Genomic DNA, 27,765 nt, shown 5'->3' on the forward strand with positions numbered 1-27,765 from the left:
CTAGCTTGCGGGGCCCATGAACATTTGCAGTACCTACTAAAGGAACCACTAATGCGTTGCCAGCTTTTCAGGAATTTGTTGGTCCGCTTGAATAACCCCATGTAATCTAATGGGAACAACGCCGTAGAGAGGGCGGGGAAAAAGGGTTTTTATTAAAATAAAAGCCAGTTTTTATTAGCAACAACATTTTTTCTCGACTCTTGTCTCTAGTCAGCCCGCAGACACCTGTCAGAGCACCGCTTCAGACAGTCGGGGTCGTTGCGTCAGTGCGCGCGGCAGCTGGCCTGACATCTAGTTACCTAACCTACCTAAGCCTTTTGAGCTAGTGTAGTTATAGTGAAAGTGTAATGCTAGTGCAATGCAAAGAACACACCAACAAAGAGCTAGTGCAATTTAAAGAACACAAGAACAAAGTGTCTTTCAATAAGGTCTCTTAACTATAAACTAAGATAAGTCAATGGACCGATTCGTAAGTATAAATACGATTATAAGTTTAGGTTAATTTAATATTGCTTATAAGCCTCTCTCATAGGCTAAATTGTAATGGTAGGAAAGTACTGACAACAGTACTTTACGATTTAAAAAAGATTGTGCGTGGAAAAGGATTTTTATTAAAATAAAAGCCAGTTTTTATTAGCAACATATCTTTTCACTTCCTAGTCAGCCCGCAGACACCTGTTGGAGCACCGCTTGAGACAGTCGGCGTCGTTGCGGCCGCGCGCGCGACAGCTGGCCTAGCATCTAGTCACCGTGCGCACGTTGACCGACGAACCAACCGCGCGGCAGACACTCCCGCCGTTGAGTATAGACAGTGAGGACTCTTCTGGAGGCCGATGAACCTACCTATTTTTTTTAATGACGAGCAAACGAGCAGGCAGGTCATCTGATGAAGTGATTAGCGCCGCCCATGAACATTTGCAGTACCAGAGAAACTACCAATACGTTGCCGGCCTTTCAAGAATTTGTTGGTCCGCCCCTTGAATAACCCCATGTAAGAACACCGCCGAAGGGAGTTGATTTCACAGTTTGCATGTGCGTGGAAAAAAGGTATTAAAATAAAAGCCAGTTTTTTATTAGCAACAACATTTTTTCTCCACTCTTGTCTCTAGTCAGCCCGCAGACACCTGTCGGAGCACCGCTTGAGACAGTCGGCGTCGTTGCGGCAGTGCGCGCGGCAGCTGGCCTGGCATCTCGTCACCGTGCGGACGTTGGTACGCTGCAGACGCTCGTCGAACATTATACTGTGGACAATTTATTTTTTACTAGTTGATGCCTGCGACTTCGTCTGCGTCTGCGTGAAATTATAGGGTTTTTAAAAATCCCACGGGAACTCTTTGATTTTCCGGGATAAAAAGTAGCCTATGTCACTCTCCAGGTCTTTACATAAAAAATATACCTACAGGATGTTGGATATGAAAAATAGACAGGGCACATAGACTATGTGCCCTGCCCATCTACCCACTGCCATTTCAGCTTCGATGAAAAGCCGAGGTCAGGGAGCCCGTAATATTCCTGGTACCTGTCGATGAAGGGCACGGAGGTGCAGGTGGCGGCGTCGCAGTGCAGCACGGGCGGCGCCACGGCAGCCAGCAGCGAGCCGTCCTCCCCCACCACGTAGGGGATGTGGTCGATGTACACGTTGTCGAACAGACACAGCCGCTTCATGTACTCCTCAGTGTGCGTGAACATTGTTGGTGGTATACCTAAAAAGCATCACTTTTTTTACTTCAAAATACATTTTTGAAGTAACAAAATCTTATTTGTTATGTAGGTATACAGTGCGACAAGGCTCTCTTGGCACTTGAATGACATTGACAGGGGGGCGCTGTTGGGGAACAAAGGCTTAGAATCATACTTAGAATATTCAAACAAGAACAAAGGGGACACTTGACGGCAACGTTAGTTCCGATTTTCGCCACGCGCCAAGATAGCCTTGTCGCATATATATTTTTTAGTAGTAATAGCAATTAGAAATATATTCTGTGGTAATAGCGAGTAGGCGGGTCACATTACCATCGCTCATGAACATTTGCAGCACCAGAGGAACCGCCAATGCGTTGCTGGCCTTTCAGAATTTGTTCAACCGCCTCTTGAATATCCACATGTTGTTTATAAATAACTAGCTTATGCTCGCGACTTCTTCCGCGTGGACTACACAACAAACCCCTATTTCACCCCCTCTGCCAAATTTCAGCCTGATCCGTCTAGTAATTTGAGCTGTGCGTTGATAGATCAGTCAGTCAGTCAGTTAGTCACTTTTCTTTTATATATTTAAGATTATGGATTGGTCAAAATACAAATCAAATGATTACAATTTTGTATGACAGACATTTTAGAATCGTATTTTTAAGAATCGAATAGTGCACAAAACCCTTAGGACCACCACGTATTTTATTACGACGACGGGACGTGTTGTCAAGTAAAACACAAAGCTGCTAATAGGTGGCGCTGTAGGATGTTATGTCGCGATTAATCAGCATTTAGTGTGCATGTATATTGTATAACAGTGTGGCTGATAGTGGTAGCTAGAAGCAAATATAGTAGAAAATCTCTTGGGACTATGTAGCCATCCTTCGTCCGCAAGTAACAAGTTGCAGCCGCCGAGTCGGCACTCTTGGGACTATGTAGCCATCCTTCGTCCGCAAGTAACAAGTTGCAGCCGCCGAGTCGGCACTCTTGGGACTATGTAGCCATCCTTCGTCCGCAAGTAACAAGTTGCAGCCGCCGAGTCGGCACTCTTGGGACTATGTAGCCATCCTTCGTCCGCAAGTAACAAGTTGCAGCCGCCGAGTCGGCACTCTTGGGACTATGTAGCCATCCTTCGTCCGCAAGTAACAAGTTGCAGCCGCCGAGTCGGCACTCTTGGGACTATGTAGCCATCCTTCGTCCGCAAGTAACAAGTTGCAGCCGCCGAGTCGCCACTCTTGGGACTATGTAGCCATCCTTCGTCCGCAAGTAACAAGTTGCAGCCGCCGAGTCGCCACTCTTGGGACTATGTAGCCATCCTTCGTCCGCAAGTAACAAGTTGCAGCCGCCGAGTCGCCACTCTTGGGACTTGCCTTATATACCTACCGGTATTACGGTTTACCCTGGGTTTGCAGCCGCCAAGTCGGCACTGCCCTCGGTACCCGAGTGCTGGTCTCGTGGATCATGTAATAGTCTATAGTGGTTATTAAATATACGCTAATACTGTACTCGCAGCGTTTCCTTGGCCGCAGCAGCCCTTCCCTTACGTAACAAGTGTGACATTACTAATTTTCTTACTGTATATATTTACATTTTTTAATATGTACACAATACTATTCTGTATATCACTACTAATCTTCATATTTTATTAGGTAGGTATATACATTCTTCTTCCACTTTTATTTTTCAGTACGCGCCCCATTTAACAACAACAAATAAAAACTCTAGTTGTTATAGTCCAAAGTCTAAAGCCAAATCATTAGATACCCAATTTATTTAAACTGGGTAATGTTCTCAAAGGTGTGTGAAGTCTACCAATCCGCACACGGCCAGCGTGGTAGACTATGGCTAAAACCCTTCTCACTCTCTGCGAGGAGACCCGTGCTCTGTAGTGAGCCGGCGATGGGTTGATCATGATGATGATGATGAACAAACACTATGCGCAAGACTAGCACCTATAGTCCCACCTTTCACCAAAGGTTGCCTGGTAGAGATTGCTGTGAGCCATAAGGCCGCCTTTGCATAAATTTTTTTTTATAGTTTTAGTTTCTTTGTCATGTTATGTAATATTTTTTGTGTGCAATAAAGTATTTCTATCTATCTATCTATCTATCTATCTATCTATCTATCTATCTATCTATCTATGTATAGTCATGAAGTGTGACAGTTTTTGACCGAGCAAAGTGAGGTCTCTGAGTCTACGTGAAATTGCACTTGTCCGTCTGTCCGTTTGTCAAATTTCTGAATTACTGAACGTAATTACTTTAAATTTAAATATATAAATTGAAAAGGTGACTATTATGACGTGTGACGTAGGCATTCGCTAAGAAAGGATTTTTGAAAATTCAACCCCTAAGGGGGTGAAACAGGGGTTTGAAATTTGTTTAGTCCACGCGGACGAAGTCGCGAGCGCTAGTTTAAACATAAGAAGGAAAGGCCATCCTTCAGCCGAATATTGCATAACAAAATATAATAAAAAGCTTTATTTCAGGGGGGCTCCTATACGAATTCTATTTGAGGCAGTGGTCCGACAGCCGACGATGAACGAGAAACGAGTAGAACTAGAAACTTAAACGAGTTGGCGATCAGCGGGAAGCGAGTGTGTAGCTTCCATAGTTTATAGATACGCCGGCGCGCGCGTCGGCCGCGCCGCGCCGGCGAGAAAACGACTATCTATCGGCGATTTTCTCTCTCAAGAAACGCACAATAAATGTACAATCCGTGTAAACGAAAGAGATGCATATACCAAAAGTTACTCTCTGACTGTTCACACTGTCTACGTACCAACGGCATAATATCTCGTGTTGCACATGTGCTCCTGCACCAGCTCGGAGCGGTTGTTGAACCAGCTCACCAGCCACTTGAGGTCCTCGAACTTGGTGATCTCGTCGTTGATGACCTTGCGCGTGAGGCTTGTCTACGTACCAACGGCATAATATCTCGTGTTGCACATGTGCTCCTGCACCAGCTCGGAGCGGTTGTTGAACCAGCTCACCAGCCACTTGAGGTCCTCGAACTTGGTGATCTCGTCGTTGATGACCTTGCGCGTGAGGCTTGTCTACGTACCAACGGCATAATATCTCGTGTTGCACATGTGCTCCTGCACCAGCTCGGAGCGGTTGTTGAACCAGCTCACCAGCCACTTGAGGTCCTCGAACTTGGTGATCTCGTCGTTGATGACCTTGCGCGTGAGGCTTGTCTACGTACCAACGGCATAATATCTCGTGTTGCACATGTGCTCCTGCACCAGCTCGGAGCGGTTGTTGAACCAGCTCACCAGCCACTTGAGGTCCTCGAACTTGGTGATCTCGTCGTTGATGACCTTGCGCGTGAGGCTTGTTTACGTACCAACGGCATAATATCTCGTGTTGCACATGTGCTCCTGCACCAGCTCGGAGCGGTTGTTGAACCAGCTCACCAGCCACTTGAGGTCCTCGAACTTGGTGATCTCGTCGTCGATGACCTTGCGCGTGAGGCTTGTTTACGTACCAACGGCATAATATCTCGTGTTGCACATGTGCTCCTGCACCAGCTCGGAGCGGTTGTTGAACCAGCTCACCAGCCACTTGAGGTCCTCGAACTTGGTGATCTCGTCGTCGATGACCTTGCGCGTGAGGCTTGTTTACGTACCAACGGCATAATATCTCGTGTTGCACATGTGCTCCTGCACCAGCTCGGAGCGGTTGTTGAACCAGCTCACCAGCCACTTGAGGTCCTCGAACTTGGTGATCTCGTCGTCGATGACCTTGCGCGTGAGGCTTGTTTACGTACCAACGGCATAATATCTCGTGTTGCACATGTGCTCCTGCACCAGCTCGGAGCGGTTGTTGAACCAGCTCACCAGCCACTTGAGGTCCTCGAACTTGGTGATCTCGTCGTCGATGACCTTGCGCGTGAGGCTTGTTTACGTACCAACGGCATAATATCTCGTGTTGCACATGTGCTCCTGCACCAGCTCGGAGCGGTTGTTGAACCAGCTCACCAGCCACTTGAGGTCCTCGAACTTGGTGATCTCGTCGTTGATGACCTTGCGCGTGAGGCGCAGGTACTCCACGTCGGCTTCGATCACCGATTCGTCCTTATCCTCAGCGTAGCTGGAAAGGAGAACCTGCTATAGAGCTGTGTCTGTATGAAGCCGTGTAGAGAGATGAAGTTCGAGTTGTCATGAGCAAACACAGGTGCACTCTACGCTGGGCTATGAGGGTGAGGGAATACCCTCGCTCTCATAGCCCAATGAGACGGAAATCCGAAACGATCGGAGAGAGATCAGGCGCACGATCGGCAACTTTACATGCTCTCTGAGGCATGGGGGTGAAACACCGCCAACTTCTTAACTTCGGGCTAGTGGTTTGAAAATTCTAATCACAAAAATCCTGTACCTAACAGTTTTTTGGCCCGACCCGTGACCCGCACTCAGGATCTCGTCATCTGCAATCGAACATGCTGACTACTAGAACTAGAGAGGCAGTGAGGAAGCATAGACAAGTCAAACTCACCAAATTAATAGTGGTATGTACTCGTTATCTACAATATAATGGCCTAAAATCATTGGTAAATAGGTCTTACTTCCGGTACTGCATCTTGAGTATGGCTTCGGACATGTGTATACGGAAGATGACCCCAGGTCGCAGGTGCGCCTGGTACAAGTCCTTGGGCATCTCCACGAACGATGACTCGTAGCCCTGGAAACTTTTAAGATTGACCAGCTTTTTCTCACAATCTCCCTATGGACTTAGGTTTTTAAAAATCCCGTAGGAACTCTTTGATTTTCCGGAATGAAAAGTAGCTCAATAGGTAATTCACTCGGTGATAAAGACTTCCTGAAATCTTTAGTTCATCATCACCGGCTCACTACTGTGTACAGATCTTGTTTCAGAATGAAAAGGGTTTGGCCACCACGCTTGCCAAGCAAGAATTGTCAAACTTCACACACTTTTGAGAACATTATGGAGAACTCTCATGCATGCAGGTTTCCTCACAATGATTTCCTTTACCGTTAAGGCAAGTGAAAATTACTTATTTTTTTAAAACGCATGTATGTTGTATATCTCTATACTAAGACGTATACCTTGCTTGGTGGTTTGTAGGAATCATAATTAGGTCTGTCTGTTAGGACTCTTGCCGGGCCTCTTGCGCTTGTGACCTTTGCCCTGCTGCGTGTCTGCAAAGTCCGCTCGTCTTGCTATCGGCACGCTCGTCGTTGACAAGTGTTTACCTTGCTTGGTGGTTCGTAGGAGTCATAGTTAGGTCTGTCTGTTAGGACTCTTGCCGGGCCTCTTGCGCTTGTGACCTTTGCCCTGCTGCGTGTCTGCAAAGTGCGCTCGTCTTGCTATCGGCACGCTGGTTGTTGACAAGTGTTTACCTTGCTTGGTGGTTCGTAGGAGTCATAGTTAGGTCTGTCCCGACTCTTGCCGGGCCTCTTGCGCTTGTGACCTTTGCCCTGCTGCGTGTCTGCAAAGCCTGCTCGTCTTGTTATCGGCACGCTGGTTGTTGACAAGTGTTTACCTTGCTTGGTGGTTCGTAGGAGTCATAGTTAGGTCTGTCCCAACTCTTGCCGGGCCTCTTGCGCTTGTGACCTTTGCCCTGCTGCGTGTCTCCAAAGCCCGCTCGTCTTGCTATCGTCACGCTGGTTGTTGACAAGTGTTTACCTTGCTTGGTGGTTCGTAGGAGTCATAGTTAGGTCTGTCTCGACTCTTGCCGGGCCTCTTGCGCTTGTGACCTTTGCCCTGCTGCGTGTCTGCAAAGTCCGCTCTTCTTGCTATCGGCACGCTCGTTGTTGACAAGTTTTTTAACTGTAATTAATGATTTAACTAATACAATCCACGGAGAGAAATTATTGTAGCGCTCTCTCTGTTACGTTATCCCATTTAAATGAGAAATACAAAAAACTCAGTACCAGTAGGCGTTAAAAAATTTGAGTGGCCAACTAATCACAAACATGTTTTCAAAAAATATTTGGAATTCCATTCGTAGGTATAGATGATGCCGCCGACGTACGCGTAGATTTAGGGTTTTAAAAATCCCGTGGGTACTATTTGATATATTTTTTTATTCTGATATAAGTTAATGCTTGATTGCAATACTACCTGGTGGTAAGTGATGATGTACAGCGTGATAAAATAAAAAAATCTTACTTCCTGGTATTCCGAAGAAACTGTGGTCGACCGCAACTTGCCGCGCTTTCGACCTCGCCGACGCTTTCAGGAAAAAAAAAACAAAGTTTAGGATCATCATGATCACGGTCCGGCTCACTACTGTACACGGTCCCTCTCAGAATGAGAAGAGTTTGGCCATAGTCTACCACGCTGGCCAAGTGCAGATTGGCAGACTTCATACACCTTTAAGAACATTACCTCGCATCGGAAAACGCAACGTTGGCAGACTCCCTGACAGATCAACGAGTTGTAAGGAACGGCGCAAGATCGTGGCGTGTGGAAGTACCTACATGAGACCTATGTCCAGCTGTGGACGTCTATCGGTTGATAAATATGACAGAGTCCTACTCCGCAGCGTCACACTCATGCGGCCCACCTCCACCGGCGTGACGGAGTATTCGTCACCTTCACACTTTCTTTCTTTCTTTTTCACTTTGTAAGTAAGTATATATAATAAATTCATTTCTTTCTTTCTTGTTATTAAAGAAGTACATTGCGAGTCGGATGTAAGTGTAAGATAACTACAGATTTAAAAAAACGTAAGTTCGCTGACTTGAATTTAAAAATCGGCATCATTTTTGTAATTAGCACGCTGTCAAAAAAAATTCGTCTGTCATCTTGGTCTTAAAAATGGACGTCATTTTCATAATCAGCATCCCAAAAAATATGACGGCCATTGGTAGCATTTAATACAGTGGTCGTACAATGATATGTTACAATGGTTTGATACAATGATATATTATTATTATATTATTATATGAATTTGTTATAACCTGTAAATATGTTTTCTTAAATATATTTTTTATTATTATTATATATTATTTGCTCTCACGCCCGTGTACAAAATAGATACATATAAAAGCCAAACGAGTTATAATACATAAAAATAAATAAACCTACATAAACATTACAAACATACATATTTGTACCGGGCGGAGGATTACACCCCGGCAGGGGAGACCAAACGGCCGGGGGTCAGGGCGACAGGTGAAGAAATCGGCGGACTATCCTAGCCGAGTCCAGCAAGACCGCTTTTTGCATCCTGGCTGCGAGCGAACTGCCACGGAACCCCAGTCGCCTCAGATGGTGAGCGAGGCTGACTGGGATCAACCCATTCGCAGATATGACGATTGGGATGATTTCAGTGGACTCCACATGCCACATGTCGGAAACCTCGTGAGCCAGATCGAGATACTTGCGCTTTTTCTCCGTCTCAGCTCTCACGAGGTTCTCGTCATACGGAATGGTGATGTCCACCAAAAACACCCTCGACTGTGCCCGGTCCACCACCACGATATCAGGTTTTTTCTCTAGAATAGTCCTGTCCGTGATGATGGACCGGTCCCAATAGAGCCGGACTCCGTCGCGCTCGAATACCGGCACCGGTTATTATTATTATTATTATTACAATGCAACATGGATAAAAATTAAACAAAATTATTATTTTAACACGATTTATTATACCAATAATCCTAATCACTCCGCGACATCTTTAGGTTCGGTGATGGAGTCCACGAAGATGACGGAGTTGCACTCCGCTGCGTCACACTGCAGCATGGGGGGCACCTCCACCGGCGTGACGGAGTACTCGTCACCTATGACGTAAGGGTTGCCGTCGATCCAGAGCGCGTCGAAAAGACAGTAGATGTGCACCTTAAATTAAATAAATTCAGTTAAAAAAAACTCCTCAAAGCCTGAAGACCAAAGTCTTCGGACAGTGCGTTTTGCAATAATGCACCGATAGACGTTCACAGCTGGACTTAGGTCTCTTGTAGGGACTTCCACACGCCTGTGCGCCTGGTGGAGGGTCTTCCAACGCTGTGCCTTCCGGTGCAAGGTTGCCATTCCGCTTGGGACCCCAACGTCTATCGGGTTTTCAAACTATGTTCCCTACCCACTTTAGCTTCGCAACCCGTTGAGCTATGGCGAAGAGTGCGTGTTGCAATAATGCCATATGGATTCGAGATCTATGGGCCTCATAAGAAAGCTCAGGATCACTCAGCGGGCGATTTAGAGAGCTATGCTTAGAGTTTCTCTACGTGATCACATCAGAAATGAGGAGATCCGTAGGAGAACTAGAGTAACCGACATAGCTCAACGGGTTGCGAAGCTGAAGTGGCAATGGGCAGGGCACTTAGTTCGAAAAACCGATAGACCGATAGGTCCGAGACACGGTTGTTAACTAGGTATTATGGGCCTCATAAAAACGGCTTGTTGATGACCTCCCTGGCACAGTATTAAGCGCTGTGATCTTATAAGTGGGGCTTATTGGGGGGGTAATTTGGGAATTTATATTTTCTAAATTGTCTCTGGTCTGGTCTAGTGGGAGGCTTCAGCCGTAGCTAGTTACCACCCAAAGCAGTGCCGCCATGCGATTTAGCGTTCCAGTACGATGTCGTGTAAAAAGCAATCATGGGGTTTGATAAAACCCGTTCTTCAAGCCGTCGAGCTATTAGCTCGATTCCCTTGACAGCTATTGACAGACAGATAACGAAGTGATCCTATAAGTGTTCCTTATTTCACTGGAGATACAAAACCTTAAAAAATCAACGCAAAAAAGAAATCCCTTACCTTAATCGTCATATAGCTGATGAACTTGTAAATCCTTCCACCACATTCGCCCAAATGCTCCTTAATACTCTTATCCGTCTTATACATAAGCAGTAGATTATGGAACTTAGTTATTTCATCCATCACCACCTTTTTTATTAAGTTCGTATATATAATATCCGCTTCTATATGTCTCTCCGGGTCTTCATACATCCGCTGTTTGATGCGCAATATGGCGTCTGACATTCGTACTCGGAAGATTACCCCTGGGTTCATAGTTTCGGGGAGGATTCCAGGCTTTTTCGTTGAAGTGGTGAAGTCTAGCATGCGGTCTTTCACTGGCTCAGGGTACAGGTAGTGGTGAGGACGCTCTCGAAGCTTGGGACCGCTCAGGGTGTTAAAGCGTCGGGTATTCTGTTGAAATAACACTTGTCAGTTTATCTCCATAAATCATAATAAACAGTTTTCTGAGGTGTGGACTTCTTATGAGACTTTTCAGTTATACCCGGCTGAGTTGTGGGCTCTTCTCAGACCCTGATCGCGTTTGGAACCCTCGTAGCTTTAGTTTTAAGTTTGCGTAATAATTATCACCACTATCATAAATCCAACATCTGACTTTTAAAAAGAGTAATTCTTTAGGTAGGTACCTATCAATCATCAATACTTATAATAAAACTGTAACAGGTCAAATTCTGTACATTGAAGATATTTTTTGATAAAACTGTAACAGGTCAAATTCTGTACATTGAAGATATTTTGAAAATTTTTTTTCGAGGGCACTCTATAATCGATACTGAACCCAAAACTGTAATTTTTTTCATTTTTGTCTGTCTGTCTGTCTATCTGTCTGTCTGTCTGTCTGTCTGTCTGTCTGTATCACGGCCGCGCATCACGCTGAAACTACTGAATGGATTCCAATGAAACTTGGTACGATTTGAGGTCATACTATGAGGAAGAATATAGGATACTTTTTATCCCGAAATTCAGCATGGTTCCCGTAGGAGAGGGGACGAAAGTTAAAATGTATACTGAGTTGTAATTCATTAACGCGTAGTCCGATTTCATTCGTTCTTTTTTTGTTAGAAAGGGGATATTTTAAAGATTGTTCCGTAAATATTTCAAGGTCATCGGTTTTTAACCGACTGTCAAAAAGGAGGTGGTTCTTTTTTCTACATCGATTTTTTCGAGGTTTCTGGACCGATTTGCAATTTTTTTTTAAATCAACAAAAAAAGTTTACGTCGTGGTCACATAAAAAATTCTGGATTCAACTCCTTAATCCTGATGCTGCAGGGTTACTGCCCGCCTGAGTTATCAAGATTCAGGAAGTGTTCATAGTGAATTCATATTGTAGGTACCAAGCAACGACAACAATCCCGAAAAATCAAAGAGTTCCCGCGGGATTTAAAAAAACGTAAATCCACGCGGACGAAGTCGCAGGAATCAGCTAGTTTTGAATAAATCATTTGACTTTGACTTTGACTTTCCATCTTCGTAATTTTTTTTATAGAATATTAGCCATGTTTATCACGACTAATATTTCCCTTACCCCTCCAACTAAGCGTAAAGCTTGTGCTAGGAGTAGGTACGACAATAGACGGGTAGGTACGGTTTGAACCGCCGACCTTTCGGATTTCAGGCCGTTTAACCGTTTAACCGTTGAGCTATTGAGGTTTTAATTAAAGGAATATAAAACCAATGATAGGTAGGTGGTGCTTATAATATCTGGCTGAATTTATTGCTAGGTTCATATTAGAGACCGTCGTGTTTGGTACCTTCATAACAGCAAAAGTTTGAGTACTTAGTTCGATATGAAAAGGTCGAAAGAGCAGGTAATTTTTCTTCTCTCCTTCAATACTTAATCCTTAATTTTCTTCACGCAGGGATTTTTTTTATTTCGGACCATTTTTCCACATCGTTGCATTGACAGTTCGTTGTAAGTTTACAACACAAAAGAAGTAATTGTAGAATTTTATACACAACGTTTTGTTTTGCAATTTATGTCTATTTTAATACGAAATCACGTGAAACCGCAAAAAAAACAAACTGTAAGAAAATAAAAATAAAAACTAACAAAATAGACCCGTGTATAGCCGACGTACTACACTACATGCCGAAAACCTGGTGAAATGGCCCCAAAATCGTGACAAAATTGCCCCATAACTCTCGTGCATATTTCATTTTTATACTTATTTTACCTACTCCATAATTTGACTTGTTTAGATATTTGTATGTAAATGAGTGAATTAACTAACTTAACTCAATTTAGATACTTAATTTAACAAATTAATTTGTTAAAATTACTTAATATACCACTTACTTAATATATTGGCACCGATTCTGAGCACAACCTAATTTTAGCACTAAAATTTAGAATCTTTAAATGTGAAAGTCATGTTCCGTTCCTTTTTTAGCATTAGTAAAAAGAAAAGGATGCAGATACTCTAAATTTAGTTTAGAGAGAGACTAGAGAATCGTATCTACATTAAAATATGACAATTTTTTTTTCAGGCTTACCTTGGCTCTTCGTTTCACTCTGTTGCTGTCGGGGTCATCCTGCACTCCAGTCAAGAATTCGTCGAACTTGGAGAAGTCGTATGGGGACCATGGATCTTCTGTCGATGATGGTGTATCTTTCACATCACCCTGTTAACATTTTGACTGTATGTTTAAGTGATAACATATTTATAGACATGGCCCCATGGGCAGGGCACATAGTTCGTACAACCGATAGACGTTGGGGTCCCAAGGTGCTGGAATGGCGACTTCGCACCGGAGGACGCAGCGTTGGAAGACCCCCCACTAGGTGGACGGACGACATCAGACGAGTCGCAGGGAGCCGCTGGATTCAGGCGGCGCAAGACCGTGGCGTGTGGAAATCCCTACAAGATACCTATGTCCAGCAGTGGACGTCTATTGGTTGATGATGATGATGATGATAGTATTTATAGATATCACGCTTCCCATAACTAACAACGGGCATTTGCAAATGCGTTTTCGTAAAAATGTAAATAAAAGTATAAAATATAATCATTATAATAAACATCGGCCACAGAGGGTTCCGTAGTACAGTCGTATTTGTTCGACATTTTGCACGATAAATCAAAAACTATTATGCATAAAAATAAATAAAAATCTGTTATAGAATGCACAGGTGAAGTCTTTTCATATGATGTACCACTTGATATAGTTATCTTACTTTAAAAGTTGAAAATACTAATTATTTGTTCATGAACATATTTTCATTTTTTTTTGTGATGTTACCAGAAAGTCACGGTTTTCAGTTTTTTTTTATGTCTGCTATAGGACCTATTCTAGGTCAACGACACGACACGACAGACAGACAGGCATAATATTAATAATTAATACTGAAACTGATTGAAAAATCGTATTACAATGTAAAGGATAATTTGAATGATAAGAAAGCTTGGGAATGAGTTGCTTAACAGCTTTGTGTTAGTTCTAAGTGATTTTGTACAAGTGGTGATAATAAAAAGAATACCCGGCTGAGTTTGTTGTGGGCTCTTCTAAAGCTACGAGCTTTAGTTTTAAGTTAGCGTGATAATTATCACCACTATATCATATCATCTTACAGATAAAAATTTATGACAATCAGGAAGCGTAAAATTTTACCAGTTCTGAATAAATAATTTGAGTTTGAGTTTGATTAAACCAATTGTTTACTTTATAATAACTACCTACCTAGGTAAGGTTATGGGAAAAGATACCTTCGCATGTGGGTTCTTCTTCGGCGTCATTAAGTTCACGGGTTGTTCGTAAATGTCATCTTTTATCTAAACAAATGTAGTTTTTTTTAAATTAACAAACGTTAAAATAAATCCTTCAGATGTATAAGTCCCGCAAATTGCTATTGCGCTGGAACCATGTCTCATTAACATCAAAAGACGTCATCATTTTGACGTCAGCCGAAATAAAAATAGACCATCAGCAAACATTTTTGTACTGATTACTCGAAACTTCAGTCTAGTGCACTAAACGTCACTAAAATGGCGGCCACGTGCATTAGCAATTTGCGGGACTTAAAAATCATTTTTGTTCAAATTTGGTTTTTTGGTTTCCTGTGTGTCTCGAGCATTTATTGATATACAGGATGTAACCAGAACACTGGCAAAAACGAAGACAGATGATAGTACTGATGTTTACTGATATATATCACTAAAAAAACGCGAAAAAATATTTAAAAAAAAACTATATTTTGTAAATGTTCACGATAATATAGTTATTGCAAATTAAACATCTAAATGACGCTAGAGGTCAACAAACGTTGCGTAAGTAGGCCCCTTGGAGTGGGGGCATTGACCCGAGTTTTGCACGCTATACATTGCTGGTTTGAAAAATGCTAAATCACTAAATCTACAAAATGAGGCAAATGATTATTGGTTTTGGATTGTGTTTAGGTAATATAACAATAACGCTAAGTTTTTGTTAGCGTTCTGGTTACACCCTGTATTATCTCTGGTCTCGAGTGAGCAAGATATTTTTTTTTCCTGTTTCAAAATATGTTGTTTGACATTCTAGGAGTCACTAACATTTAATAATAACTACTATTTATTAGTACCTAATCGTAACACTTAAGTATATTAGGTATAAGACCCGCAAATTGCGATTGCGCTTGAACCATGTCTCATTAACATCGAAATGACGTCATTTTAACCACATTTGACGTATGTTTAAGTAAAAATTTACCATCAGCTCGAAACTTTAGTCTAGTGCTGACGTCACTAAAATGGCGGCCACGCGCATTAGCAATTTGCTTTACAAACAATATAATTAGGTAGGTTCTTACATTAGGATAGTTAAAATCGAAGCTGGCTAAAGGATCACCATTTATCAGAAACGTGGAATGCAGCAGCAGCTAAAAAAATATTAGAGTTTTAATAAATTCAAACAGTTATAAGTAGATAGTTCAATTAGTCATTACTTAAACTGCTTTTAAAAAAATGGTCTAACAAGCGTTAACGCACAATCTAGGATAAATTACAGTGCGACAAGGCTCTCTTGGCACTTGAATGACATTGACAGGGAGGCGCTGTTGGAGAACACAGGCTTAGAATATTCAAACAAGAACAAATGGGACACTTGACGGCAACGTTAGTTCCGATTTTCGCCACGCGCCAAGATAGCCTTGTCGCACTGTATGCTAGGTAATTTTATTCTCTAGGCTCCCATTTTAGACGGTATCACGATTCACGAGTCTGTACTTACTTACCTACTAATGAAAATCGGCCAAGTGCGAGTCAGATTCACGCACCGACGGTTCTGTACTACAGTCGTATTTTTTTATCATTTTGCACGATAAATCAAAACCTAATAATAAAAATGTATAAAATAAAATAAAAAAATCTGTTTTAGAATGCACAGGTAAAGCCCTTTCATATGATACCTCACTTAGTATAGTTACCTTACTTTAAAAATTAAAAATACTAATTATTTGTTCATTAACACATTTTTTTTATTCCTTTACTTGTGCTATAAGAGACCTACCTACCTGCCTTTCATGAGTCTAGGTTAATGGGAAGTACCCTATAGGTTTTCTTGACAAACACGATAGATAGACGGACAAATGGACAGATAGATCGACAACAAACTGATCTTGTAAAGGTTCCTTTTTGCCTTTGGAAGTACGGAACCCTAAAAAATTACAAAAAGTCTTACCAGAAGTGTATGGAAGCCAAACATAGCTACCACCAGTAGTTCTCTACGACTGAAAGGTTGGAACAATTAGAAAACTATAGTAATCAAGTAATGCAGTGCATAAAATGTACCTACATAAAAATATAATTGATCGTTAACCCTAGTTGAAACAACCTTTTATTTAATTAAATATTTTTTAAATCCGTAACAACTTCATTACTTATAGTTGTTTGATCTCATTCCACCCTCCTTTTTCTACAACCGCACCGCACGCCACCGCAAACAATTCTATCCCCACCACCTGGGTGTCTGGTGCACTTCGAACACCCGTGGTGCCAGATCCTTTGCAAAAAATCACGTCGATCCGTGGCTCCGTTGCGACGTGATTGAAGGACAAACCAATAAACTAACAAACAAACACACTTTCGCATTTATAATATAGGTATAGGTAGGGATAAATTCTCAAATTGCCACTCCCGGGAAAGGAACCACTTGTAAGAAAGAAATGTTTGCACAATTTGATCGAAAGTTTATTTGTCAAATGGGTAAAGTAAACCCTGAGGTATTGTTTGACCCGAATTAAACGCGGGTGAAGCTTTTATAACATATACCGACTGAATTATTACAAACATTAGAGGGAGGGCATGGGGGTCAAAAATAAAAGACTACTTCTGGCAGTATTGCCCCAAAATTAATTTTGGACCGAGTGTGATCAAAACTAATTTTGGGGCAATACCGCCAGTATTTCGGGTACTTAATTACTTATATTTTTTGACAATGAAACACGTTAGGTACCTTATCTTTACTTTTTTATTTCATTGAAAAAATATATATAAAAAGTCAAGACATTACTCGATTTGATATTATGTTGACACTTAAATATTTAAAAAAAGGAGAGAGGTTGAATATTGAGTATTATTTTATTCAAAATATACAGATTAGTAATATCACATTTTTTTAAATATACTAAGGCAATCTCTTTCGTTTTGTTAATTTCCGTCAAAATTCAAAAATACACAGTAAACAAATCAAATAACAACGATTAACGGAATGTCTTTTAAAATGTAAAATATGTAACTGCTAGATTAAAATTGTCAAGTTCGCACATAGTGATTGGTACTGACCACCGTAAAATAGTTCATTTACTTAGAAATATTTGAGATTTCACGACCATTAGAGTAACTATTATGACAACCATTTTGTCTGGTTTCGACAGAGATAATTGAACAAGATCTTGGTTCTATAGAACAATATTGAAAGTCACATACAAAATACAATTTGCATACAAAAATTGGCAAGTTTAAATTTGTAGTTACGATCAGCTGGGGACAGGTGAACAGGGTTTGCCCCGTACAATTGTTAGGTACAAGAACCCCGGGGACAGGGTATCACGCTATTATAGTTGTTAAGTACAAGAACCCTAGAGACATTGTACAGGGTCACACCCTATACAATTGTCACCAGGAGGCAAATTTTGACTGTCATTAAGAATTCAAATCGGATCTTTTGAGAGGAGGTACTGCAAGTTCATAATTATCTTTTTCATTTAGTTTTTTCTATTGATTTGATATACTATTCTGATGCGACTTGCTTCTTCTATCTTCTAGAAGGAGTAGAGCGTGGTGTCGAGTCCCTTGCCCGCGATCTTGTCGTCAATCCAGTTGCGCAGGTTGGACACGTCGACGTAGACGCCGGGGGTGCCGTCCTCTCCGCAGCCGATGCCCCACGCCACAATACCACTCTGCATGTAGCGGTCTTTCTCACCCTGAAAGGACAAGAAAAAAAACCATTTATTCCTGTTGTGCTACTCTCTTTTTGTCTTGTAACTAGCTTATGCTCGCGACTTCGTCCGCGTGGACTACAAAATTTCAAAACCCTATTTCACCCCCTTAGGAGTTGAATTTTCAAAAATCCTTTCTTAGCGGATGCCTACGTCATAATAGCTATCTGCATGCCAAATTTCAGCCCGATCCGTCCAGTAGTTTGAGCTGTGCGTTGATAGATCAGTCAGTCAGTCAGTCAGTCATTCAGTCAGTCAGTCAGTCAGTCACCTTTTCCTTTTATATATATAGATATACTCATTTCTGATAGGATTTGGACATACAAAAATGGTCACCACGGTACCAAATTCAGCTGCTATGAGATTAGCCAGAAGTTGCGACTAGGCTGCATGACTTGAAGTGTTATAAACAATACTTAATTATGATCGAGGCGTAACATTAATGATTTTTAAATAAGCTCAGGTGATTATAGGCTGTATATAACTAAAAAACCGGTTCCGTAGTCACAGTTGACCTCGAAAACAGATATAATTCCTTAACCTGTGAACCCTACTTAGCCGTGATAGTTTTCCTTTAAAATTGATTATAATATATACTACTGCTGTGATTTTTTTCACGTTTCTATATACCTACTACCATTTGGCTGATAAAGGGGGGGGGGGGGGGGGGGGGACTTGACTCTAATAAAAATTAGCACTTAAAAACATCATATTTTACAAACGGGTCTAGAAATTGAAAAATAATGTTCCCACACCCACAGTATTTTTAAAAGACCTATTCAACGATATGGGGTAGACGAGAAAAAAAATTCATCCCCACTTTACATGTAGGGGAGCTACCCTAAAAAAAAATTATCACAATTTTATTTCATCACTTTGTCGGCGTGATTAATATTTATACCAATGCCAAATTACAGATTTCTAGCACTAATAGTCTCTGAGATTAACCGAGGACGGACGGACAGACGGACATGGCGAAACTATAAGGGTTCCTTGTTAACTACGGAACCCTAAAAAGGATACGTTTATGGGTGTATGACAAACCCCTCTAGGTTATCCCGCTCTGAGGTACAAATTTACTGGTTAGTCCGTAGTCCAACAACTCTACCCATCCCAACGTCATCCTAAGCCGTGGTCCGAGCCTCACAGGAGGCGCCCTTAGGTTGGAGGACGACGGTTGTGTCTTAAAACTTCCATATATAGTCCAGATTGCAGAAAACTTCGTTAGTGCGAGTATTGTCAGCGGTACATTTTGTCCGAGACTACGTTTTACCTATTCGGGGTTTACCTGTTATGTGGCTTCACTTTACCACTAGATAGCGCCGTGTTCTTGCTCAGTCTATCAGGTTCAAATAACACCAAGTTCACCAATTCATTAGGGATTTTATTACAGTTACATAAAATAGAATAAATACTGTGACAACTGATAAGGAAGGACTTAATACTACGGCGGGCCGGGAGCAACTGAACTACTGACGCTATTTCTTACAATATATGCCAGAGTGGCTAGATGCTAGCGTAAGCAACCCCTACAACGTCATGAATTAATGTTATCGATTGAATAGCGCCATCTAGTTGCATCTGTGGCAACCGCCACACTACTAAAAAATGTTAGACAATGGGTTTACCTCAATAGGGCACACCAAAGGAGATCCTCCGTCACCCTTGCAAGTGTCCTTGCCGGCCACACCGCCAGCGCACATGAACGAGCTGTGCAGCTCGAAGAAGTGGCCCAGCCGGGTCTTACGTAGTGCAATCTGGCACTGCTTCCTTTCCACTACTGGCACTTGGATCTGGAAAAAAGCACACATAAATACTAGCTGATGCCCGTGACTTAGTCCGCGTGGATTTAGGTTTTTAAAAATCCCGTGGGAACCCTTCGATTTTTCACTAGGCTATCACAGCTTTTTGTTTCGTGATAATATAGGTGGAGAAAAGTAGCTGGGTAGAATAGAATAGAATAGAATGTTTTTTTATTCATGTAAACTTTTTAAAAGTGCTTATGAATAGTCAGGTAGTTTTAATTTACCACTGGTTCGAAATACCGTTCCTACCGAGAAGAACCAGCAAGAAACTCGGCGGTTGCTCTTTTTAATTTTTCAATTTACAATGTTATTATACCGTACTATACAAGCCATTGCAGCCCCGTGCATTGCTGGAGCGAGTCAAATCCAAGCTTTTTTATCGTAGTGGTGTGGTGGGTGTGGAAGTAAACACTGTGAGCTCGTCTGGCACCACGTCCACCGGCTGACTCAATAATATGAGTGACATATTAGAGTAATTCTGTGACACTCCGGTGTCACAGAATAGATTGCCTGGAGTAAACGAGCACTTGCTGCAATAACAACCACCGAATCCAACTCGGTTGGGCAGCGTTCAAGAAGCTTCGAGTTGTCTTCTTGTCCAAAATTCCTCAGTGCTTGAAGACCAAAGTCTTCGAACAGTGCGTGTTGCCAGTGATGACATATGGATCCGAGACATGGTCACTAACTCCTCATAAGAAAGAGCGGGTGATGGAGAGAGCTATGCTTGGAGTTTCTCTACGTGATCAAATCAGAAATGAGGAGATACGTAGGAGAACTAGAGTAACCGACATAGCTCAACGGGTTGCGAAGCTGAAGTGGCAATGGGCAGGGCACATAGTTCGTATAACCGATAGACGTTGGGGGGAGTCCCAAGGTGCTGGAATGGCGACCTTGCACCGGAAGACGTAGCGCTGGAAGACCCCCCACTAGGTGGACGGACGACATCAGACAAGTCGCAGGGAGCCGCTGGATTCAGGTGGCGCAAGACAGTGGCGTGTGAAAGTTCCTACAAGAGACCTATGTCCAGCACTGAAAATCTATCGGTTGATGATGATGGTGAAACATGGACTAATAGGATATGACACTGACCTTCTTAAGTATGACTTGGTAGTGGCCCTCTTTGCCAAACTTATCCTTGCCCCAACCTGAGGCGAGGCACTGTGTGCCGCCGGGAACACGTTCGCGAGGTGGTGGCAGACATGCAATTCCTACGTTCGGTGCCATGTCCATTGGCTTGGTAAGGAACAGCACTGCGATGTCGTAGAACAGATTACCTGGAAATTAATTGACTAGTTGAGAAACTCACATTCTTCAGCTTAGAACTGCTAGTTATTTAAAACCAGCCAAGTGCGTGGCAGGCCACGCGCAGTGTAGTGTTCCGTAGTGACAATCCTCGAAAACAGTGTAACCTGTGAACCCTACTTAGCCCTAATTAGCATGATAGTTTTCCTTTAAAATTGATTATATATACTACTCAATCGCGCCCGATCACCTCAAACAGTGGCATTAGAAGAATAGCAATCAATGAAATTCACTCATGCGAGCGCCACACCTCAAACATAGACTCTACCAAATTAAAAAGGACAAAACATAACACATATCAACCTCCCCCAATTTGGCTGGTCACCACGGGGGCGGCAGACCACAACCCTCCAAAACGTAAAAAGGTTAGAGGAGGCTTTCACCGCTAAAAGTTAAAATAATTATTAATTATTAGTAAAATAAGATAAAAGTTAGATTTTTCAATTTTTTTGAACAATATGTATCAATGTAAATATGAAAGGAAAATAAAGCTATTTTTAAAAAAAAATTATTTATACTACTGCTGTGAATTTTTTCACGTTCCTATATACTACCATGGGCTGATAGGGGGGGGGGGGGGGGCACACTTGACTAATAAAAATTAGCGATTTAAAACCTCACATTTTACAAACGGATCTAGAAATCGAAAAATGATGTTCCCACACTCACAGTATTTCAAAAGACCTATTTATAAAAAAATAATAAAAAAAAATCATCCCCACTTTACATGTAGAGGAGCTACCCTAAAAAAAATATTTATCACAATTTTATGTCACCGCTTTGGCGGCGTGATTAATATTTATACCCATGCCAAATTACAGATTTCTAGCACTAATAGTCTCTGAGATTAACCGAGGACGGACGAACATGGCGAAACTACAAGGGTTCCTTGTTTACTACGGAACCCTAAAAAGGCGGCACGACTGGAAGCATTGAGGAATACAAAATAGACAAAACTTACCCTTGTTAAAGTCCTTGTGGATTTCAATGGCGGAAACGTCTCTGTCCTGGTAAGGGTACAGCTCCTTGGTGGTCTGCGTGTCCCATTCACCAGCTCGCACCCTGACTGCCTTCTTGTCGGCGACGTAGTGAGCCGCAGTGAGGACCGCTTTGAAGTGGATCAGACAACCGCCTCCGACGTACACGTTGAGCTTCTGACCTTCTGGGTCGTTGTCGTTGACCGGCTCGATCCTGGGATCAATATAGTCGGTACTTGATGTGAGATTAATATGAAGGATTGACTTGACATTGGAGTGGTTGCAAACTTGAGGGGATGGGGGAACAGTCAGTCAGTTATGTTTGTATTGGTAATTGTGACAGACTAACTGAACAGGTACAGTACGCGGCAGAAAATAGTGTACACCGACGTTAAAAAGGAGATAGCAGATTTGTAGAGCGTTGTCTCTATCATTGAGACCGACAAAACGTCATATATGTGTTAGTGATACAGACAACGCTCTACAAAGCCGAAATGTCATTCTAAAGGCCGATGTACATTACTTTCTGCCGCGTACTGTACTTAGGTATTGACTGGAGATTCATGCTGCTGGGAAGTATTTATCATTTGCTTCAAAGAAAGTATAATACACGGCAGCTCACGAACACTATGACATCGCGCTCAAATGCCCAGATTTACATACATTATGTACAGCCCGTGACAGGTCAAGATAACAATCGGGGCATGAGGGGGGCACCCTGCACTCCCGCATGTCACCCGCGCCCGCCCGCACTGGGTCAGCGTGGGAGTGTGCGGGTTTTGCGGGGAATTTCCTCCCCAACTTTATCTATCAACGTTTCACGTGTTTAAAATTTACTCAAAAATCCATTGGGGTACCTATCTACTTATTTATATTGAGCTATGTGTCGACAGTCAGTTTATCCTTTAACATAATATAGATTTAGTTAATTGCTAGAAGATAATGATAACATGTATATTATCATATAATAGGTAGGTATGTAAAACAAATAGTTTAGTCACAGAGAATTGTGGGTGCAAATAAATGTATCATGCGTGCCATTTGCTACCGAATAAAACGTGCATTTTCTTAACGATCCCTCTAAATCCTTCGTGCAAACTAAAACCTCAGAAAATATAATCTACATAGGTACCTAAGTAAATTATATGTTTTTTTTTAATATATAGACTAGCGCTTGGCTGCAATCAGACCTGGTGGCAAGTGACGATGCAGCCTAAGATGGAACGCGCTTGTCTAGAAGATGCCCATATTATAATTGGAGGGGAAAACTGATATTGTATGTACCTATGTATTTTGATATATTTTGGTGTATTTTCATTCTAGTATATTTCAAAGTTACCTTCCTACAAAAGGTTGGTATATTTTTTTATTATTTAACACGTCATTGTGGCTAATTCCGTTGTACATAATCTCTAAACTAAACTAAAATGGCACGTCTAAATCTGTTGCTATCCCTTTCATAATGTTGCTTGCGGAAAAGGATAGCACTAGATTTAGACCTGTTAATTTAGTTTAGTTTGGAGATTATGTACAAGAGAATCGGCCCCAATGGCACCGATTCCAAGCACAACCTAATTTTAGAGTATTCGCACCCTCTTCTTACTATTGTAAAATGAAAAGGACAGAAGCAGTTTGACATTTCTAAATTTAATTTTTAGATGGTAAAACCCGTGATTATAGCACGCAGTCGCGAACCTACTGTTTAAATTTGTATTGTGCACTAAAATTTAGAGTCTTTAAATGTGAAAGTCATGTTCCGTTCCTTTTTTAGCATTAGTAAAAAGAAAAGGATGCAGATACTCTAAATTTAGTTTAGAGAGAGACTAGAGAATCGGGGCCAATTATCATTAATTGTTCGATGTCCGATGTGGCCAAATAGTTGAATATCTTTGAGCTAAAATCTAGCGTCTATCGTCATATATAAGTGTATTTTCAGTATATATTTAAAAAAAAACCGGCCAAGTGCAAGTCAGGCTCGCGCAATGAGGGTTCCGTACTACAGTCGTAATTTTTCGACATTTTGCAGGATAATTCAAAAACATATAGACGATACATAAAAATAAATAAAAATCTGTTATAGAATGCACAGATGAAGACCTTTCATATGATACCCCACTTGATATAGTTATCTTACTTAGAAAATTGAAAATACGAATTATTAATTCATGGCTACAATTTAATTTTTTTTTGTGTGATGTAACCACAAATTCACGGTTTTCAGATTTTTCCCCAAATGTCAGCTATAAGATCTACCCTACCTGCCAAATTTCATGATTCTAGGTCAACGGGAAGTACCCTGTAGGTTTCTTGACAGACCGACAGACAGACAACAAAGTGATCTTATAGGGTTCCGTTTTTCCTTTTGAGTTACGGAACCCTAAAAATTACGTAAGTACTTAATACGCTTGTGTGGAGAACACATGAGTAGTTAAAAAACTTGAAAACACTACAAACCCAACTACTTTTCTACTGCCCAACTATATGCATTTCTCAGTCAAATACAGAACAAAGTGTTAGAACAAAGACGAATAAAGCATAGCGTGCTATTAACTCAAATTATACTCACTTAAGAATGGCTACCATCCAGGGGAACTCGCCGAACTTGGCTTCATGGTCATTGTCTCCCGTCGTCACCATCCCTACGCCGTTGGGGTTGCGCCATCCGCAGCCTGTTCGCTGTGGAGTTTAGAACATATTTCTGAATACTTCACTACCACACTACAGGGTATAACCAGAACCTAGTTACATCCTGTCATATTCAAAATTCTTTGATCTTTTATCGTTTTGTATTTTATGTCTTTTTTCTTGTACCTTTATTTGTATTTAAATTTATTATTAATCATCTAGTTAGTGTAAGTGGCACTGCCGTTCTAATTAGATATAGAATAAATAAAATAATAAAAATAGTCCAGAGTCCACTACGCCTTGGATCAAATTGGACTTCGCATACCGCCGAGAACACTATATGGAAAATTATTCCCAGGCAAGCAGGTTTCCTCACGATGTTTTCCTTTTAAAGCAAGTGACTATAATATGGTCTAAATCTAAACTCTGCTCATTCCCAAAAGAGATCTGTGGTCATTAGTTGGCCAGCAATGAGTTGAATTAATAACTGGTTCCACACACTCACGCATACTCTCTCTCCCACACACAAACACACACCCACACACACACAGACACACATACACTCACACATACACACACACATACATATGTTGTGAATCACCTACTAGGTATTTTTACTAGTTAATTGACTTTTATATTTTCATCTATATATATAAAAGGAGAAGGTGACTGACTGACTGACTGACTGACTGACTGACTGACTGACTGACTGACTGACTGACTGACTGACTGATCTATCAACGCACAGCCCAAACTACTGGACGGATCGGGCTGAAATTTGGCATGCAGATAGCTATTATGACGTAGGCATCCGCTAAGAAAGGATTTTTGAAAATTCAAGTCCTAAGGGGGTTAAATAGGGGTTTGAAATTTTGTAGTCCACGCGGACGAAGTCGCGAGCATAAGCTAGTATTATTATATTTTTGTAAAGCTTGTTTAAATTATCAAACGTACTGTTATAAATTTATATTTAATATCTATTTAAGTAATCTGTAAAAAATTGTAATCCTATTTGGCCTTATTTTCAGTCTGTTATTATGTAAAATTATATTGTATATATCGCTGTTGATTGCAAAAACAAATAAAATAAAAAATAAAAAATATGCGGAAGAACCTGAGAGCCCATCTCATTTTTATCCCAAAAAACGACTACCAAAAGGTATGTGCTTACAAGAAAGGAGTAAATGTATAAGCAAGAACAGGAGTCTTAGAAATGTGGCATATGATGAGAAAAATAAAATAAAAATTACAGTGACTGGTAAAAATACTAACTATGTTAGGCAGGTTTCCAGTTACCTACCTGAGGCAATTTTTCCGGTGGTGGTGTGATGGGGTCAATGGGGTCCCTGGTGTCCGGGGCGATGCAGCAGACGTCCAAATATGACGGACACTTGCCGTCACCTACCCTGAAAAATAATAAACAGATTTAAGGCTTGGATACACAGGGGCAATACCACCAGTATTTTGGGGACAATACTAATACAGGTCCATACAGACGTGCATCCCCAAGCAATAATCATTAATTTTTAGGGTTCCGTACCTCAAAAGGAAAAACGGAACCCTTATAGGATCACTTAGTTGTCTGTCTGTCTGTCCGTCTGTCTGTCAAGAAACCTACAGGGTACTTCCCGTTGACCTAGAACCATGAAATTTGGCAGGTAGGTAGGTCTTATAGCAGACATTAGGGGAAAAATCTGAAAACCGTGAATTTGTGGTTACATCACATAAAAAAATTAAATTGTTGTCATGAACAAATATTGCTATTTTCAACTTTCAAAGTAAGATTACTATACCAAGTGGGGTATCATATGAAAGGGCTTTACTAATTGTACATTCTAAAACAGATTTTTATTTATTTTTAGTCATAATAGTTTTTGAATTATCGTGCAAAATGTCGATAAAATATGACTGTAGTACGGAACCCTCAGTGCGCGAGTCTGACTCGCACTTGGCCGGTTTTTTTTAATTTATAGACTAGCGCTTGGCTGCAATCAGACCTAAAATGTCAAAGATACAAAATAGCCCTGCCTGATGGTAAGTGGTGGTGCAGCCTAAGATGGAGCTCGCTTGCCTAGAAGATGCCTATTCACTCTTGTCTTGAAGGTAGGATTATAATTGGAGGGGAAAACTGATGGATGAGATACCTGATGTCGATGAGTCCGACGCCGTCCGTGATGACGTTGTTGTCGGTGTTGCACAGGTAATAGTTGACGCAGGTCCCGTCTGCGCCGTCGTCGGTCTTGCACGGCGCTTTTATGCCGGCTGGAATAAGGAAAAGATTGCCTTATACCCAACGTTAAACATAAATATAATTCACTCACGAGGGGTGACTCAAAGGGAATAACCTACTCACGGGGGTGGGGTGGGGGGGTTGTGGGGGGGCTTTGCTCAAGTTCGCCTTGCGCTTCATACAAACTCATACAAACTCATATAATATTTGCCGCACCGCGTCGCGCAGCGCAGTTCAGTTGCGTTGGGACCTTTAGTTTTCTCTGGATAATCATCATCATAAATGAACAACTTTATAGCGTGCTATTTTATAGCGTTACTCGCTTGATAGACTGTCTCTCTCTGCGTGTATTGTGTTAATTGGATGACTGCATCGAAGTCAACGTCCGCTACCTGAGGCGCGGCGTGAGTGACGCCTAATAAACCCAGGATCGTTTATAGGCTATAGCGCACGTTTAATAGCGCGCTATGCTATAATGTTATACGCTATAACGTTACCCGCTATAACGCTATAGGTACGCCATAACGTTACACGCTATAGCGACAAACTACCTGTGGAGCTCTGCTTGCCGAAGATCTGTGCGATGACTGCGTCCAAGTCACCGTCCGCTGCCTGAGTGACGGCTAGCATGCCCAGGAGCGTATATAGCGCGCTATGCATGTTACACGCCATAACGTTACCCGCTACAACGACAAGTTACTCACTCTGCGTGTTGGTGTTGATAGGCGGCACGATGGTCGACGCCAGGTTCTTGTTGTCGACAGCGGGCGCCACTGTGGAGCTGGGCTTGCCGAAGATCTGTGCGATGACTGCGTCCAAGTCACCGTCCGCTGCCTGAGACACTGCCTGAGTGACGGCTAGCATGCCCAGGAACCTTTACAGCGCGCTATGTATGTTACACGCTATAACGTTACCCGCTACAACGACAAGTTACTCACTCTGCGTGTTGGTGTTGATAGGCGGCACGATGGTCGACGCCAGGTTCTTGTTGTCGACAGCGGG

The 27,765-nt window shown here is 41.8% G+C and overlaps 2 protein-coding genes across 3 annotated transcripts; both read right to left on the bottom strand.

The window, feature by feature from the left end:
* Positions 1-1,105: 1,105 nt before the first annotated feature.
* Positions 1,106-15,274, bottom strand: LOC117994515 (uncharacterized). Its single transcript, XM_069507813.1, has 11 exons — positions 15,197-15,274; positions 14,118-14,183; positions 12,907-13,035; positions 10,539-10,805; positions 9,037-9,058; positions 7,821-7,873; positions 7,335-7,478; positions 6,253-6,368; positions 5,599-5,780; positions 1,520-1,703; positions 1,106-1,241 (listed from the first exon to the last, which is right to left on the bottom strand). Exons 2-11 carry the CDS (start codon positions 14,145-14,147, stop codon positions 1,106-1,108), a joined length of 1,263 nt encoding a protein of 420 aa, XP_069363914.1. The 5' UTR covers positions 14,148-14,183; positions 15,197-15,274.
* A 1,671-nt stretch (positions 15,275-16,945) lies between these two features.
* LOC117994512 (phenoloxidase-activating factor 2-like) lies at positions 16,946-27,628 on the bottom strand. Of its 2 annotated transcripts, none has more exons than XM_034982441.2 (8): positions 27,468-27,628; positions 26,678-26,795; positions 25,834-25,939; positions 24,475-24,584; positions 21,893-22,122; positions 20,719-20,903; positions 19,453-19,617; positions 16,946-17,809 (listed from the first exon to the last, which is right to left on the bottom strand). In XM_034982441.2, the coding sequence occupies exons 1-8, from the start codon at positions 27,625-27,627 to the stop codon at positions 17,648-17,650; spliced, it is 1,236 nt and encodes a 411-aa protein (XP_034838332.2). In that variant the 5' UTR covers position 27,628; the 3' UTR covers positions 16,946-17,647. The 2 variants fall into 2 exon arrangements, with proteins under 2 accessions (XP_034838332.2, XP_069363878.1); XM_069507777.1 differs by having other exon boundaries at positions 21,893-22,143.
* Positions 27,629-27,765: the final 137 nt, after the last annotated feature.

The sequence above is a fragment of the Maniola hyperantus genome, chromosome 26 (assembly GCF_902806685.2).
Source record: "Maniola hyperantus chromosome 26, iAphHyp1.2, whole genome shotgun sequence".
NCBI lineage: Eukaryota > Metazoa > Arthropoda > Insecta > Lepidoptera > Nymphalidae > Maniola > Maniola hyperantus.